Source organism: Heterodontus francisci, unplaced genomic scaffold (assembly GCF_036365525.1).
Source record: "Heterodontus francisci isolate sHetFra1 unplaced genomic scaffold, sHetFra1.hap1 HAP1_SCAFFOLD_410, whole genome shotgun sequence".
Taxonomy (NCBI): Eukaryota; Metazoa; Chordata; class Chondrichthyes; order Heterodontiformes; family Heterodontidae; genus Heterodontus; species Heterodontus francisci.
In genome coordinates, this window is record NW_027140485.1 from 1,502,037 (window position 1) to 1,518,304 (window position 16,268).

Genomic DNA, 16,268 nt, shown 5'->3' on the forward strand with positions numbered 1-16,268 from the left:
GAGGGAGTGCTGCACTGTCGGAGGGTCTGTACTGAGGGAGTGCTGCAATGTCGGAGGGTCAGTAGTGAGGGAGTGCTGCACTATCAGAAGGGCAGTACTGAGGGAGTGCTGCACTGTCGGATGGAAGTACTGAGGGAGTACTGCACTGCCTGATGGTCAAAACTGAGGGAGTGCCGCACTGTCGGAGGGTCATTACTGAGGGCGTGTCGCACTGTCGGAGGGTCAGTACAGAGGGAGTGCTGCACTGTTGGGGGGGTCAGTACTGAGGGAGTGACGCAATGTCGGAGGGTCAATACAGAGGGATTGCTGCACTGTTGGGGGGTCAGTGCTGAGGGAGTGACGCACTGTCGGAGGGTCAGTACTGAGGGAATGCTGCACTGTCAGAGGGTCAGTACTGAGAGAGTGCTGCACAGTCACAGGGTCAGTACTGAGGGAGTGCTGCAATGTCGGAGGGTCAGTACGAGGAGTGTTGCACTGTCAGAGGGTCAGTACTGAGGGAGTACTGCACTGTCGGAGAATCAGTACTGAGGGAGTGCTGCACTGTCGGAGGGTCAGTACTGAGGGAGTACTGCACTGTCGGAGAATCAGTACTGAGGGAGTGCTGCACTGTCGGAGGGTCAGGACTGAGGAAGTGTTGCACTGTCTGATGGTCAATACTGAGGGAGTGCCGAACAGTCGGATGGTCAGTACTGAGGGCGTCGCACTGTAGGAGGGTCAATACAGAGGGATTGCTGCACTGTTGGGGGGTCAGTGCTGAGAGAGTGCTGCACTGTCACAAGGTCAGTACTGATGGAATGCAGCACTGTCAGAGGGTCAGTACTGAGGGAGTGCTGCACTATCAGAGGGGAAGTACTGAGGGAGTGTTGCACTGTCACAGGGTCAGTACTGAGGGAATGCAGCTCTGTCAGAGGGTCAGTACTGAGGGAGTGCAGCACTATCAGAGGGGCTGTACTGTGGGGGTGCTGCTCTGTCGGAGTGTCAGCACTGAGGGAGTGCTGCATTGTCGGAGGGTCAGTACTGAGGGAGTGCTGCATTGTCGGAGGGTCAATACTGAGGGAGTGCTGCACTGTCGGAGGGTCAGTACTGAGGGAGCGATGCTCTGTCGGAGGGTGTGTGGTGAGGGAGTGCTGTATTGTCAGTGGTGCCATCTTTTGGGACCTGACTTTAAATGAAGTCTCTGACACCATCTCTTTTTGGATGTAAAATATCCCACAGCCGATATTTCAATGAAGAGCTTCTGAGTTCTCCGTGCTGTCATGACCAATAGGAACTATTTAATTGGTTGTAAGGAACTTTGGGAAATCCTGTGATGGTTAAAGGCGCTATATAAATGCAAGCTTTTTCTTTTTCAAAGAAATATCGGATTGATTTGAATGTCTCTACTTCTCTTGTTCAAAACTCTGTTAATTTGATCATAAAAACTTTGAAAAGTGAATCAGGAAAAGAATGGGTGACACACTGTCGGCTGTTAAGTGGAAATAATGTCACTTCCTTTATTTACTTTCAGATTTCAAAATCGGTTTAAAAGCGGATACAGAGTAAGCAAGAACTAATCAAATCTTATTGCATATTGCAGAATCATTTAACAGTTTGCATTAATTCAAAGAATGCTCCAAACTCGTCGCTGGATTAAATATCGGCATCCAAATTTCCCCATTTAGAGGCTTCATTCAAACCTGAAATGGGAGGTCACCTGTGTGGAGAGACAGTCGATGATTGGATTAGAGATTCCAGGGGTTTGGAGAGACAGTCGATGATTGGATTAGAGATTCCAGGGGTTTGGAGAGGTGGTCGATGATTGGATTAGAGATTCCAGGGGTTTGGAGAGACGGTCGATGATTGGATTAGAGATTCCAGGGGTTTGGAGAGGCGGTCGATGATTGGATTAGAGATTCCAGGGGTTTGGAGAGACGGTCGATGATTGGATTAGAGATTCCAGGGGTTTGGAGAGACAGTCGATGATTGGATTAGAGATTCCAGGGGTTTGGAGAGGCGGTCGATGATTGGATTAGAGATTCCAGGGGTTTGGAGAGGCGGTCGATGATTGGATTAGAAATTCCAGGGGTTTGGAGAGGCGGTCGATGATTGGATTAGATATTCCAGGGGTTTGGAGAGGCGGTCGATGATTGGATTAGAGAATCCAGGGGTTTGGAGAGGCGGTCGATGATTGGATTAGAGATTCCAGGGGTTTGGAGAGGCGGTCGATGATCGGATTAGATATTCCAGGGGTTTGGAGAGGCGGTCGATGATCGGATTAGATATTCCAGGGGTTTGGAGAGGTGGTCGATGATCGGATTAGAGATTCCTGGGGTTTGGAGAGGAGGTCGATGATTGGATTAGAGATTCCAGGGATTTGGAGAGGTGGCCGATGATTGGATTAGATATTCCAGGGGTTTGGGGAGGTGGTCGATGATTGGATTAAATATTCCAGGGATTTGGAGAGGCGGTCGATGATTGGATTAGATATTCCAGGTGTTTGGAGAGGCGGTCGATGATTGGATTAGATATTCCAGGGGTTTGGAGAGGCGGTCGATGATCGGATTAGAAATTCCAGGGGTTTGGAGAGGCAGTCGATGATTGGATTAGATATTCCAGGGGTTTGGAGAGGCGGTCGATGATTGGATTAGAGATTCCAGGGGTTTGGAGAGGTGGTCGATGATTGGATTAGATATTCCAGGGGTTTGGAGAGGTGGTCGATGATTGGATTAGATATTCCAGGGGTTTGGAGACACGGTCGATGATTGGATTAGATATTCCAGGGGTTTGGAGAGGCGGTCGATGATTGGATTAGAGATTCCAGGGGTTTGGAGAGGTGGTCGATGATCGGATTAGATATTCCAGGGGTTTCGAGAGGTGGTCGATGATCGGATTAGAGATTCCAGGGTTTTGGAGAGGCGGTCGATGATTGGATTAGAGATTCCAGGGATTTGGAGAGGTGGCCGATGATTGGATTAGAGATTCCAGGGGTTTGGAGACACGGTCGATGATCGTATTAGAGATTCCAGCGGTTTGGAGAGGCGGTCGATGATTGGATTAGAGATTCCAGGGATTTGGAGAGGTGGTCGATGATTGGATTAGATATTCCAGGGGTTTGGGGAGGTGGTCGATGATTGGATTAAATATTCCAGGGGTTTGGAGAGGCGGTCGATGATTGGATTAGATATTCCAGGTGTTTGGAGAGGCGGTCGATGATTGGATTAGATATTCTAGGTGTTTGGAGAGGCGGTCGATGATTGGATGAGAGATTCCAGGGGTTTGGAGACACGGTCGATGATTGGATTAGAGATTCCTGGGGTTTGGAGAGGCGGTCGATGATTGGTTTAGATATTCCAGGGGTTTCGAGAGGCGGTCGATGATCGGATTAGAGATTCCAGGGGTTTGGAGAGGCGGTTGATGCTTGGATTCGAGATTCCAGGGGTTTGGAGAGGCGGTCGATGATTGGATCAGAGATTCCAGGGGTTTGGAGAGGCGGTCGATGATTGGATTCGAGATTCCAGGGGTTTGGAGATGCGGTCGATGATTGGATTAGAGATTCCAGGGGTTTGGAGTGGCGGTCGATGATTGGATTAGAGATTCCAGGGGTTTGGAGAGGCGGTCGATGATTGGATTAGAGATTCCAGGGGTTTGGAGAGGCGGTCGATGATTGGATCAGAGATTCCAGGGGTTTGGAGAGGCGGTCGATGATTGGATTCGAGATTCCAGGGGTTTGGAGAGGCGGTCGATGATTGGATCAGAGATTCCAGGGGTTTGGAGAGGCGGTCGATGATTGGATTCGAGATTCCAGGGGTTTGGAGATGCGGTCGATGATTGGATTAGAGATTCCAGGGGTTTGGAGTGGCGGTCGATGATTGGATTAGAGATTCCAGGGGTTTGGGGAGGTGGTCGATGATTGGATTAAATATTCCAGGGGTTTGGAGAGGCGGTCGATGAGTGGCTTAGGGATTCCAGGGGTTTGGAGAGGCGGTCGATGATTGGATTAGGGATTCCAGGGGTTTGGAGAGGAGGTCGATGATTGGATTAGAGATTCCAGGGGTTTGGAGTGGCGGTCGATGATTGGATTAGAGATTCCAGGGGTTTGGAGAGGCGGTCGATGATTGGATTAGATATTCCAGGGGTTTGGAGAGGCGGTCGATGATCGGATTAGATATTCCAGGGGTTTGGAGAGGTGGTCGATGATCGGATTAGAGATTCCAGGGGTTTGGAGAGGCGGTTGATTATTGGATTAGAGATTCCAGTGGTTTGGAGAGGCGGCCGATGATCGGATTAGATATTCCAGTGGTTTGGAGAGGCGGTCGATGATTGGATTAGAGATTCCAGGGGTTTGGAGAGGCGGTCGATGATTGGATTAGATATTCCAGGGGTTTGGAGAGGTGGTCGATGATCGGATTAGAGATTCCAGGGGTTTGGAGAGGCGGTCGATGATTGGATTAGATATTCCAGGGGTTTGGGGAGGTGGTCGATGATTGGATTAAATATTCCAGGGGTTTGGGGAGGTGGTCGATGATTGGACTAAATATTCCAGGGGTTTGGAGAGACGGTCGATGATTGGATTATAGATTCCAGGGGTTTGGAGAGGCGGTTGATGATCGGATTAGATATTCCAGGGGTTTGGAGAGGTGGTCGATGATTGGACTAAATATTCCAGGGGTTTGGAGAGACGGTCGATGATTGGATTAGAGATTCCAGGGGTTTGGAGAGGTGGTCGATGATTGGACTAAATATTCCAGGGGTTTGGAGAGACGGTCGATGATTGGATTAGAGATTCCAGGGGTTTGGAGAGGCGGTTGATGATCGGATTAGATATTCCAGGGGTTTGGAGAGGCAGTCGATGATCGGATTAGATATTCCAGGGGTTTGGAGAGGCAGTCGATGATTGGATTCGAGATTCCAGGGGTTTGGAGAGGCGGTCGATGATTGGATTCGAGATTCCAGGGGTTTGGAGAGGCGGTCGATGATTGGATTAGTTATTCCAGGGGTTTGGAGAGGCGGTCGATGATTGGATTAGAGATTCCAGGGGGTTGGAGACACGGTCGATGATTGGATTAGAGATTCCAGGGGTTTGGAGAGGCGGTCAATGATTGGATTAGAGATTCCAGGGGTTTGGAGAAATGGTCGATGATTGGATTAGATATTCCAGGGGTTTCGAGAGGTGGTCGATGATTGGATTAGAGATTCCAGGGGTTTGGAGAGGTGGTCGATGATTGGATTCGAGATTCCAGGGGTTTGGAGATGCAGTCAATGATTGGATTAGAGATTCCAGGGGTTTGGAGAGGCGGTCGATGATTGGATTAGAGATTCCAGGGGTTTGGAGAGGTGGTCGTTGATTGGATTAGAGATTCCAGGGGTTTGGAGAGGCTGTCGATGATCGGATTAGAGATTCCTGGGGTTTGGGGAGGCGGTCGATGATTGGATTAGAGATTCCAGGGGTTTGGAGAGGTGGTCAATGATTGGATTAGATATTCCAGGGGTTTGGGGAGGTGGTCGATGATTGGATTAGATATTCCAGGGGTTTGGAGAGGCGGTCGATGATTGGATTAGATATTCCAGGGGTTTGGAGAGGCGGTCGATGATGGGATTAGATATTCCAGGGGTTTGGAGAGGCGGTCGATGATTGGATTAAATATTTCAGGGGTTGGAGAGGCGGTCGATGATTGGATTAGAGATTCCAGGGGTTTGGAGAGGTGGTCGATGATTGGATTAGATATTCCAGGGGTTTGGAGAGGCGGTCGATGATCGGATTAGATATTCCAGGGGTTTGGGGAGGCGGTCGATGATTGGATTAGATATTCCAGGGGTTTGGGGAGGCGGTCGATGATTGGATTAGATATTCCAGGGGTTTGGAGAGGCGGTCGATGATCGGATTAGAGATTCCAGGCATTTGGAGAGGCGGTCGATGATTGGATTAGATATTCCAGGGGTTTGGAGAGGCGGTCGATGATTGGATTAGAGATTCCAGGGGTTTGGAGAGGCGGTCGATGATCGGATTAGATATTCCAGGGGTTTGGAGAGGCGGTCGATGATCGGATTAGAGATTCCAGGCATTTGCAGAGGCGGTCGATGATTGGATTAGATATTCCAGGGGTTTGGAGAGGCGGTCGATGATTGGATTAGAGATTCCAGGGGTTTGGAGAGGCGGTCGATGATCGGATTAGAGATTCCAGGGGTTTGGAGAGGCGGTCGATGATCGGATTAGATATTCCAGGGGTTTGGAGAGGCGGTCGATGATTGGATTAGATATTCCAGGGGTTTGGAGAGGCGGTTGATTATTGGATTAGAGATTCCAGGGGTTTGGAGAGGCGGTCGATGATTGTAGCTGATTCAATGTGTTGTGTGTAGTTTGTATAATTTTTCTCTGTCTCAGTCGCTCCCTGAGAATATGTTTCATTCTGGGATATTCATTCACTTCCTGGGGTCCATCAGATTTGTGAGTTTCCCAATGACTTCACTTCCATTCTTGTTAAACACTTCCTGATTCTCAGTGATCCTGCGTTGTATTTCAGCTCTTGCTTTAAGACATTTCTTCTGGATCTGTTTAAACTTGCGTTCAGTCCCCTGCTCACTCAGCAGTCGGCCCATGTCTCTCAGTGGATCTTTAAGGTAATTGTCATAAATCTCCACATAGGTTTTTATCATATCACCAATCAGGCTCATGATTCTGACTGCCTGGGATACTTGGAACTGACCATTGGACAACATACCTGGAATTCCCTGTGTGGCTCCATCATTCCCAGCACCAAGCCTCTCAAATATCTTCTGGCAATCTTCAGTTATCCTGGGTATCATTAGAATGAAGTTAAGCATCTGTGACCAGTTGGACTTGATGCTCCCAAGTGCCCCCAGTCCTTTTACCATCAGCTCCATACTTGTACTGATGTCCTTCTCCTGTGCCTGATTGTCCGTCATCTCTCTCAATAACTTCTCACTCTCATCACCCAAACATTTCATCTTTTGCAGACATTCATTGTAGTTATTTTGCGACTCCTGCAACTTGTCTTGGACTTCCTTGATCTTCAGTTCTGCTTGTTCTCTCACCGTCTTGAGGAGGTTGCTGACTTCAGCGTTAGATTCAGAGGATTCTTTGCTGCTGAGTTCAGACACCAGGCGGACGAGAAACATTAACCCTTTCCCCAGCTCCACTGCGAGATTCACTGGATTGGTCACATTGCTGAAAAGATCAACAATCTTTGGGAGCAGATTCTTCAACTGCTCAAGTTCCTCCACACAGAACTGGTCAATGAGGGTACTCGAACTCACATCAGCATATTCATTGTTCAGTGCCTCACGTTTCTGGGAAACCTCAATCCATTCATTCTCTAAATCCCTCTTCTCTTTCTCTATTGACTCATTCCTTTGTTGAGTTTCCTCCAGGATTTTCCTGACTTCTCCCAGTTTATCCTGACTGGCAATCTGGGAAGCTTCACAGTTCTCCAGCAGCTCACTGAATAGTTCACTGAGAGAGGAGAGCTCCTTTACCACAGTTTCAGCCTTATTCGTGCAGTCAGCTGCACATTTCTGAATGTTCTCCTGCAGCTTGGGAAAGTCTTTGTTCTGAACTAACCCTTCACCCACATTCTTCACTTGTTTAGTAAGGAGCTCACAATACATCTGGATTTGGTCCAGATTATTGCGGGTCTCTTGAAACGAGTTTACAGTTCCAGTGCAAACCTCCATCAGGCAACTCCAGAATGACTCTGGAATTCTAAACTGGGATTTCTTGTCTGCATTGCTCTGGTTTCGTTTGATGACTTTCACCCTGGCAGTCTGATGCACCAGTTCACCTAAAATAGCGACAGATGTAGTTGTCGGCAGCAGAAACATCTCCCAGTTAACCTGGGACAGAACCATCACATCAAAGCATTTCGAAACATGCTGCTGGCTGGTGAGCTGGGGCTCGAGCTGTGTAGCCTGGAACCGCTTCACCGACATGCTGCTATTTCCTGTAACGAGAATGAACACGGCTGGAAGAACTCAAACATTTAATTGTTCCGTTGTTGTAGAGAGGGGGTTCACATTAGAACAGGCCATGAATCAGCCTTACACAACAGTGCACTGCACTGTCTGAGAGTGTGGTGGAAGCAGGTTCAGTGAGTGTTTAGGATCTGGAATGCACTGTCTGAGAGTGTGGTGGAGGCAGGTTCAGTGTGTGTTTAGGATCTGGAATGCACTGTCTGAGAGTGTGGTGGAGGCAGGTTCAGTGAGTGTTTCGGATCTGGAATGCACTGTCTGAGAGTGTGGTGGAGGCAGGTTCAGTGTGTGTTTAGGATCTGGAATGCACTGTCTGAGAGTGTGGTGGAGGCAGGTTCAGTGAATGTTTCGGATCTGGAATGCACTGTCTGAGAGTGTGGTGGAGGCAGGTTCAGTGAGTGTTTAGGATCTGGAATGCACTGTCTGAGAGTGTGGTGGAGGCAGGTTCAGTGTGTGTTTAGGATCTGGAATGCACTGTCTGAGAGTGTGGTGGAGGCAGGTTCAGTGAGTGTTTAGGATCTGGAATGCACTGCCTGAGAGTGTGGTGGAGGCAGGTTCAGTGAGTGTTTAGGATCTGGAATGCACTGTCTGAGAGTATGATGGAGGCAGGTTCAGCGGGTGTTTAGGATCTGAAATGCACTGTCTGAGAGTGTGGTGGAGGCAGGTTCAGTGAGAGTTTAGGATCTGGAATGCACTGTCTGAGAGTGTGGTGGAGGCAGGTTCAGTGAGAGTTTAGGATCTGGAATGCACTGTCTGAGAGTATGATGGAGGCAGGTTCAGCGGGTGTTTAGGATCTGAAATGCACTGTCTGAGAGTGTGGTGGAGGCAGGTTCAGTGAGTGTTTAGGATCTGGAATGCACTGTCTGAGAGTGTGGTGGAGGCAGGTTCAGTGAGTGTTTAGGATCTGGAATGCACTGTCTGAGAGTGCGGTGGAGGCAGGTTCAGTGAGAGTTTAGGATCTGGAATGCACTGCCTGAGATTGTGGTGGAGGCAGGTTCCGTGAGTGTTTAGGATCTGGAATGCACTGTCTGAGAGTGTGGTGGAGGCAGGTTCAGTGAGTGTTTAGGATCTGGAATGCACTGTCTGAGAGTGTGGTGGAGGCAGGTTCAGTGAGTGTTTAGGATCTGGAATGCACTGTCTGAGAGTGCGGTGGAGGCAGGTTCAGTGAGTGTTTAGGATCTGGAATGCACTGCCTGAGATTGTGGTGGAGGCAGGTTCCGTGAGTGTTTAGGATCTGGAATGCACTGTCTGAGAGTATGATGGAGGCAGGTTCAGCGGGTGTTTAGGATCTGAAATGCACTGTCTGAGAGTGTGGTGGAGGCAGGTTCAGTGAGTGTTTAGGATCTGGAATGCACTGTCTGAGAGTGTGGTGGAGGCAGGTTCAGTGAGTGTTTAGGATCTGGAATGCACTGCCTGAGATTGTGGTGGAGGCAGGTTCCGTGAGTGTTTAGGATCTGGAATGCACTGCCTGAGAGTGTGGTGGAGGCAGGTTCAGTGAGTGTTTAGGATCTGGAATGCACTGTCTGAGAGTGCAGTGGAGGCAGGTTCAGTGAGTGTTTAGGATCTGGAATGCACTGTCTGAGAGCACGGTGGAGGCAGGTTCAGTGAGTGTTTAGGATCTGGAATGCACTGTCTGAGAGTGTGGTGGAGGCAGGTTCAGTGAGTGTTTAGGATCTGGAATGCACTGTCTGAGAGTGCAGTGGAGGCAGATTCAGTGAGTGTTTAGGATCTGGAATGCACTGTCTGAGAGTGCAGTGGAGGCAGGTTCAGTGAGTGTTTAGGATCTGGAATGCTCTGCCTGAGAGTGTGGTGGAGGCAGGTTCAGTGAGTGTTTAGGATCTGGAATGCACTCTCTGAGAGTGTGGTGGAGGCAGGTTCAGTGAGTGTTTAGGATCTGGAATGCACTGTCTGAGAGTGCGGTGGAGGCAGGTTCAGTGAGTGTTTAGGATCTGGAATGCACTGTCTGAGAGTGTGGTGGAGGCAGGTTCAGTGAGTGTTTAGGATCTGGAATGCACTGTCTGAGAGTGTGGTGGAGGCAGGTTCAGTGAGTGTTTAGGATCTGGAATGCACTGTCTGAGAGTGTGGTGGAGGCAGGTTCAGTGAGTGTTTAGGATCTGGAATGCACTGTCTGAGAGTGCAGTGGAGGCAGGTTCAGTGAGTGTTTAGGATCTGGAATGCTCTGCCTGAGAGTGTGGTGGAGGCAGGTTCAGTGAGTGTTTAGGATCTGGAATGCACTCTCTGAGAGTGTGGTGGAGGCAGGTTCAGTGAGTGTTTAGGATCTGGAATGCACTGTCTGAGAGTGCGGTGGAGGCAGGTTCAGTGAGTGTTTAGGATCTGGAATGCACTGTCTGAGAGTGTGGTGGAGGCAGGTTCAGTGAGTGTTTAGGATCTGGAATGCACTGTCTGAGAGTGCGGTGGAGGCAGGTTCAGTGAGTGTTTAGGATCTGGAATGCACTGTCTGAGAGTGTGGTGGAGGCAGGTTCAGTGAGTGTTTAGGATCTGGAATGCACTGTCTGAGAGTGTGGTGGAGGCAGGTTCAGTGAGTGTTTAGGATCTGGAATGCACTGTCTGAGAGTGTGGTGGAGGCAGGTTCAGTGAGTGTTTAGGATCTGGAATGCACTGTCTGAGAGTGTGGTGGAGGCAGGTTCAGTGAGTGTTTAGGATCTGGAATGCACTGTCTGAGAGTGCGGTGGAGGCAGGTTCAGTGAGTGTTTAGGATCTGGAATGCACTGTCTGAGAGTGTGGTGGAGGCAGGTTCAGTGAGTGTTTAGGATCTGGAATGCACTGTCTGAGAGTGTGGTGGAGGCAGGTTCAGTGAGTGTTTAGGATCTGGAACGCACTGTCTGAGAGTGTGGTGGAGGCAGGTTCAGTGAGTGTTTATGATCTGGAATGCACTGTCTGAGAGTGTGGTGGAGGCAGGTTCAGTGAGTGTTTAGGATCTGGAATGCACTGTCTGAGAGTGTGGTGGAGGCAGGTTCAGTGAGTGTTTAGGATCTGGAATGCACTGTCTGAGAGTGCGGTGGAGGCAGGTTCAGTGAGTGTTTAGGATCTGGAATGCACTGTCTGAGAGTGCAGTGGAGGCAGATTCAGTGAGTGATTAGGATCTGGAATGCACTGTCTGAGAGTGTGGTGGAGGCAGGTTCAGGGAGTGTTTAGGATCTGGAATGCACTATCTGAGAGTGTGGTGGAGGCAGGTTCAGTGAGTGTTTAGGATCTGGAATGCACTGTCTGAGAGTGTGGTGGAGGCAGGTTCAGTGAGTGTTTAGGATCTGGAACGCACTGTCTGAGAGTGTGGTGGAGGCAGGTTCAGTGAGTGTTTATGATCTGGAATGCACTGTCTGAGAGTGTGGTGGAGGCAGATTCAGTGAGTGATTAGGATCTGGAATGCACTGTCTGAGAGTGTGGTGGAGGCAGGTTCAGTGAGTGTTTAGGATCTGGAACGCACTGTCTGAGAGTGTGGTGGAGGCAGGTTCAGTGAGTGTTTATGATCTGGAATGCACTGTCTGAGAGTGTGGTGGAGGCAGGTTCAGTGAGTGTTTAGGATCTGGAATGCACTGTCTGAGAGTGTGGTGGAGGCAGGTTCAGTGAGTGTTTAGGATCTGGAATGCACTGTCTGAGAGTGCGGTGGAGGCAGGTTCAGTGAGTGTTTAGGATCTGGAATGCACTGTCTGAGAGTGCAGTGGAGGCAGATTCAGTGAGTGATTAGGATCTGGAATGCACTGTCTGAGAGTGTGGTGGAGGCAGGTTCAGGGAGTGTTTAGGATCTGGAATGCACTATCTGAGAGTGTGGTGGAGGCAGGTTCAGTGAGTGTTTCGGATCTGGAATGCACTGTCTGAGAGTGTGGTGGAGGCAGGTTCAGGGAGTGTTTAGGATCTGGAATGCACTGTCTGAGAGTGTGGTGGAGGCAGGTTCAGTGAGTGTTTAGGATCTGGAATGCACTGTCTGAGAGTGTGGTGGAGGCAGGTTCAGGGAGTGTTTAGGATCTGGAACGCACTGTCTGAGAGTGTGGTGGAGGCAGGTTCAGTGAGTGTTTCGGATCTGGAATGCACTGTCTGAGAGTGTGGTGGAGGCAGGTTCAGTGAGTGTTTAGGATCTGGAATGCACTGTCTGAGAGTGTGGTGGAGGCAGGTTCAGGGAGTGTTTAGGATCTGGAATGCACTATCTGAGAGTGTGGTGGAGGCAGGTTCAGTGAGTGTTTCGGATCTGGAATGCACTGTCTGAGAGTGTGGTGGAGGCAGGTTCAGTGAGTGTTTAGGATCTGGAATGCACTGTCTGAGAGTGTGGTGGAGGCAGGTTCAGTGAGTGATTAGGATCTGGAATGCACTTTCTGAGAGTGTGGTGGAGGCAGGTTCAGTGAGTGTTTAGGATCTGGAATGCACTGTCTGAGAGTGTGGTGGAGGCAGGTTCAGTGAGTGTTTAGGATCTGGAATGCACTGTCTGAGAGTGTGGTGGAGGCAGGTTCAGTGAGTGTTTAGGATCTGGAATGCACTGTCTGAGAGTGTGGTGGAGGCAGGTTCAGTGAGTGATTAGGATCTGGAATGCACTGTCTGAGAGTGTGGTGGAGGCAGGTTCAGCGGGTGTTTAGGATCTGAAATGCACTGTCTGAGAGTGTGGTGGAGGCAGGTTCAGTGTGTGTTTAGGATCTGGAATGCACTGTCTGAGAGTGTGGTGGAGGCAGGTTCAGTGAGTGTTTAGGATCTGGAATGCACTGCCTGAGATTGTGGTGGAGGCAGGTTCCGTGAGTGTTTAGGATCTGGAATGCACTGTCTGAGAGTGTGGTGGAGGCAGGTTCAGTGAGTGTTTAGGATCTGGAATGCACTGTCTGAGAGTGTGGTGGAGGCAGGTTCAGTGAGTGTTTAGGATCTGGAATGCACTGTCTGAGAGTGTGGTGGAGGCAGGTTCAGTGAGTGTTTATGATCTGGAATGCACTGTCTGAGAGTATGATGGAGGCAGGTTCAGCGGGTGTTTAGGATCTGAAATGCACTGTCTGAGAGTGTGGTGGAGGCAGGTTCAGTGAGTGTTTAGGATCTGGAATGCACTGTCTGAGAGTGTGGTGGAGGCAGGTTCCGTGAGTGTTTAGGATCTGGAATGCACTGTCTGAGAGTGTGGTGGAGGCAGGTTCAGTGAGTGTTTAGGATCTGGAATGCACTGTCTGAGAGTGTGGTGGAGGCAGGTTCCGTGAGTGTTTAGGATCTGGAATGCACTGCCTGAGATTGTGGTGGAGGCAGGTTCCGTGAGTGTTTAGGATCTGGAATGCACTGTCTGAGAGTGTGGTGGAGGCAGGTTCAGTGAGTGTTTAGGATCTGGAATGCACTGCCTGAGATTGTGGTGGAGGCAGGTTCCGTGAGTGTTTAGGATCTGGAATGCACTGTCTGAGAGTGTGGTGGAGGCAGGTTCAGTGAGTGTTTAGGATCTGGAATGCACTGTCTGAGAGTGTGGTGGAGGCAGGTTCAGTGAGTGTTTAGGATCTGGAATGCACTGTCTGAGAGTGTGGTGGAGGCAGGTTCAGTGAGTGTTTATGATCTGGAATGCACTGTCTGAGAGTATGATGGAGGCAGGTTCAGCGGGTGTTTAGGATCTGAAATGCACTGTCTGAGAGTGTGGTGGAGGCAGGTTCAGTGAGTGTTTAGGATCTGGAATGCACTGCCTGAGATTGTGGTGGAGGCAGGTTCCGTGAGTGTTTAGGATCTGGAATGCACTGCCTGAGAGTATGGTGGAGGCAGGTTCAGTGAGTGTTTAGGATCTGGAATGCACTGTCTGAGAGTGCAGTGGAGGCAGGTTCAGTGAGTGTTTAGGATCTGGAATGCACTGTCTGAGAGCACGGTGGAGGCAGGTTCAGTGAGTGTTTAGGATCTGGAATGCACTGTCTGAGAGTGCAGTGGAGGCAGGTTCAGTGAGTGTTTAGGATCTGGAATGCACTGTCTGAGAGTGTGGTGGAGGCAGGTTCAGTGAGTGTTTAGGATCTGGAATGCACTGTCTGTGAGTGCAGTGGAGGCAGGTTCAGTGAGTGTTTAGGATCTGGAATGCACTGTCTGAGAGTGCGGTGGAGGCAGGTTCAGTGAGTGTTTAGGATCTGGAATGCACTGTCTGAGAGTGCAGTGGAGGCAGATTCAGTGAGTGTTTAGGATCTGGAATGCACTGTCTGAGAGTGCAGTGGAGGCAGGTTCAGTGAGTGTTTAGGATCTGGAATGCACTCTCTGAGAGTGTGGTGGAGGCAGGTTCAGTGAGTGTTTAGGATCTGGAATGCTCTGCCTGAGAGTGTGGTGGAGGCAGGTTCAGTGAGTGTTTAGGATCTGGAATGCAATGCCTGAGAGTGTGGTGGAGGCAGGTTCAGTGAGTGTTTAGGATCTGGAATGCACTGTCTGAGAGTGTGGTGGAGGCAGGTTCAGTGAGTGTTTAGGATCTGGAATGCACTGTCTGAGAGTGTGGTGGAGGCAGGTTCAGTGAGTGTTTAGGATCTGGAATGCACTGTCTGAGAGTGTGGTGGAGGCAGGTTCAGTGAGTGTTTAGGATCTGGAATGCACTGTCTGAGAGTGCGGTGGAGGCAGGTTCAGTGAGTGTTTAGGATCTGGAATGCTCTGTCTGAGAGTGTGGTGGAGGCAGGTTCAGTGAGTGTTTAGGATCTGGAATGCACTGTCTGAGAGTGTGGTGGAGGCAGGTTCAGTGAGTGTTTAGGATCTGGAATGCACTGTCTGAGAGTGTGGTGGAGGCAGGTTCAGTGAGTGTTTAGGATCTGGAATGCTCTGTCTGAGAGTGTGGTGGAGGCAGGTTCAGTGTGTGTTTAGGATCTGGAATGCACTGTCTGAGAGTGCGGTGGAGGCAGGTTCAGTGAGTGTTTAGGATCTGGAATGCTCTGTCTGAGAGTGTGGTGGAGGCAGGTTCAGTGTGTGTTTAGGATCTGGAATGCACTGTCTGAGAGTGTGGTGGAGGCAGTTTCAGTGAGTGTTTAGGATCTGGAAGGCACTGTCTGAGAGTGTGGTGGAGGCAGGTTCAGTGAGTGTTTAGGATCTGGAATGCACTGTCTGAGAGTGTGGTGGAGGCAGGTTCAGTGAGTGTTTAGGATCTGGAATGCACTGTCTGAGAGTGTGGTCGAGGCAGGTTCAGTGAGTGTTTAGGATCTGGAACGCACTGTCTGAGAGTGTGGTGGAGGCAGGTTCAGTGTGTGTTTAGGATCTGGAATGCACTGTCTGAGAGTGTGGTGGAGGCAGGTTCAGTGAGTGTTTAGGATCTGGAATGCACTGTCTGAGAGTGTGGTGGAGGCAGGTTCAGTGAGTGTTTCGGATCTGGAATGCACTGTCTGAGAGTGTGATGGAGGCAGGTTCAGCGGGTGTTTAGGATCTGGAATGCACTGTCTGAGAGTGTGGTGGAGGCAGGTTCAGTGAGTGTTTAGGATCTGGAATGCACTGTCTGAGAGTGTGGTGGAGGCAGGTTCAGCGAGTGTTTAGGATCTGGAATGCACTGTCTGAGAGTGTGGTGGAGGCAGGTTCAGTGAGTGTTTAGGATCTGGAATGCACTGTCTGAGAGTGTGGTGGAGGCAGGTTCTGCGAGTGTTTAGGATCTGGAATGCACTGTCTGAGAGTATGATGGAGGCAGGTTCAGCGGGTGTTTAGGATCTGAAATGCACTGTCTGAGAGTGTGGTGGAGGCACGTTCAGTGAGTGTTTAGGATCTGGAATGCACTGCCTGAGATTGTGGTGGAGGCAGGTTCAGTGAGTGTTTAGGATCTGGAATGCACTGTCTGAGAGTGCAGTGGAGGCAGGTTCAGTGAGTGTTTAGGATCTGGAATGCACTGTCTGAGAGCACGGTGGAGGCAGGTTCAGTGAGTGTTTAGGATCTGGAATGCACTGTCTGAGAGTGCAGTGGAGGTAGGTTCAGTGAGTGTTTAGGATCTGGAATGCACTGTCTGAGAGTGTGGTGGAGGCAGGTTCAGTGAGTGTTTCGGATCTGGAATGCACTGTCTGAGAGTGCGGTGGAGGCAGGTTCAGTGAGTGTTTAGGATCTGGAATGCACTGTCTGAGAGTGCGGTGGAGGCAGGTTCAGTGAGTGTTTAGGATCTGGAATGCACTGTCTGAGAGTGCAGTGGAGGCAGGTTCAGTGTGTGTTTAGGATCTGGAATGCACTGTCTGAGAGTGTGGTGGAGGCAGGTTCAGTGTGTGTTTAGGATCTGGAATGCACTGTCTGAGAGCACGGTGGAGGCAGGTTCAGTGAGTGTTTAGGATCTGGAATGCACTGTCTGAGAGTGCAGTGGAGGTAGGTTCAGTGAGTGTTTAGGATCTGGAATGCACTGTCTGAGAGTGTGGTGG

The 16,268-nt window shown here is 50.0% G+C and overlaps 1 protein-coding gene across 2 annotated transcripts in view; it reads right to left on the bottom strand.

Annotated features, from left to right (window-relative positions):
- Nucleotides 1–1,468: 1,468 nt before the first annotated feature.
- Nucleotides 1,469–16,268, bottom strand: part of LOC137359975 (putative leucine-rich repeat-containing protein DDB_G0290503) — a 36,713-nt gene continuing 21,913 nt past the window's right edge. For both annotated transcript variants that reach the window (XM_068025565.1, XM_068025566.1), the window contains exon 2: nt 1,469–7,937. In XM_068025565.1, the coding sequence (XP_067881666.1) occupies nt 6,400–7,926 (1,527 nt within the window). In that variant the 5' untranslated portion in view covers nt 7,927–7,937 and the 3' untranslated portion in view covers nt 1,469–6,399. The remainder of the gene's footprint in view (nt 7,938–16,268) is intronic.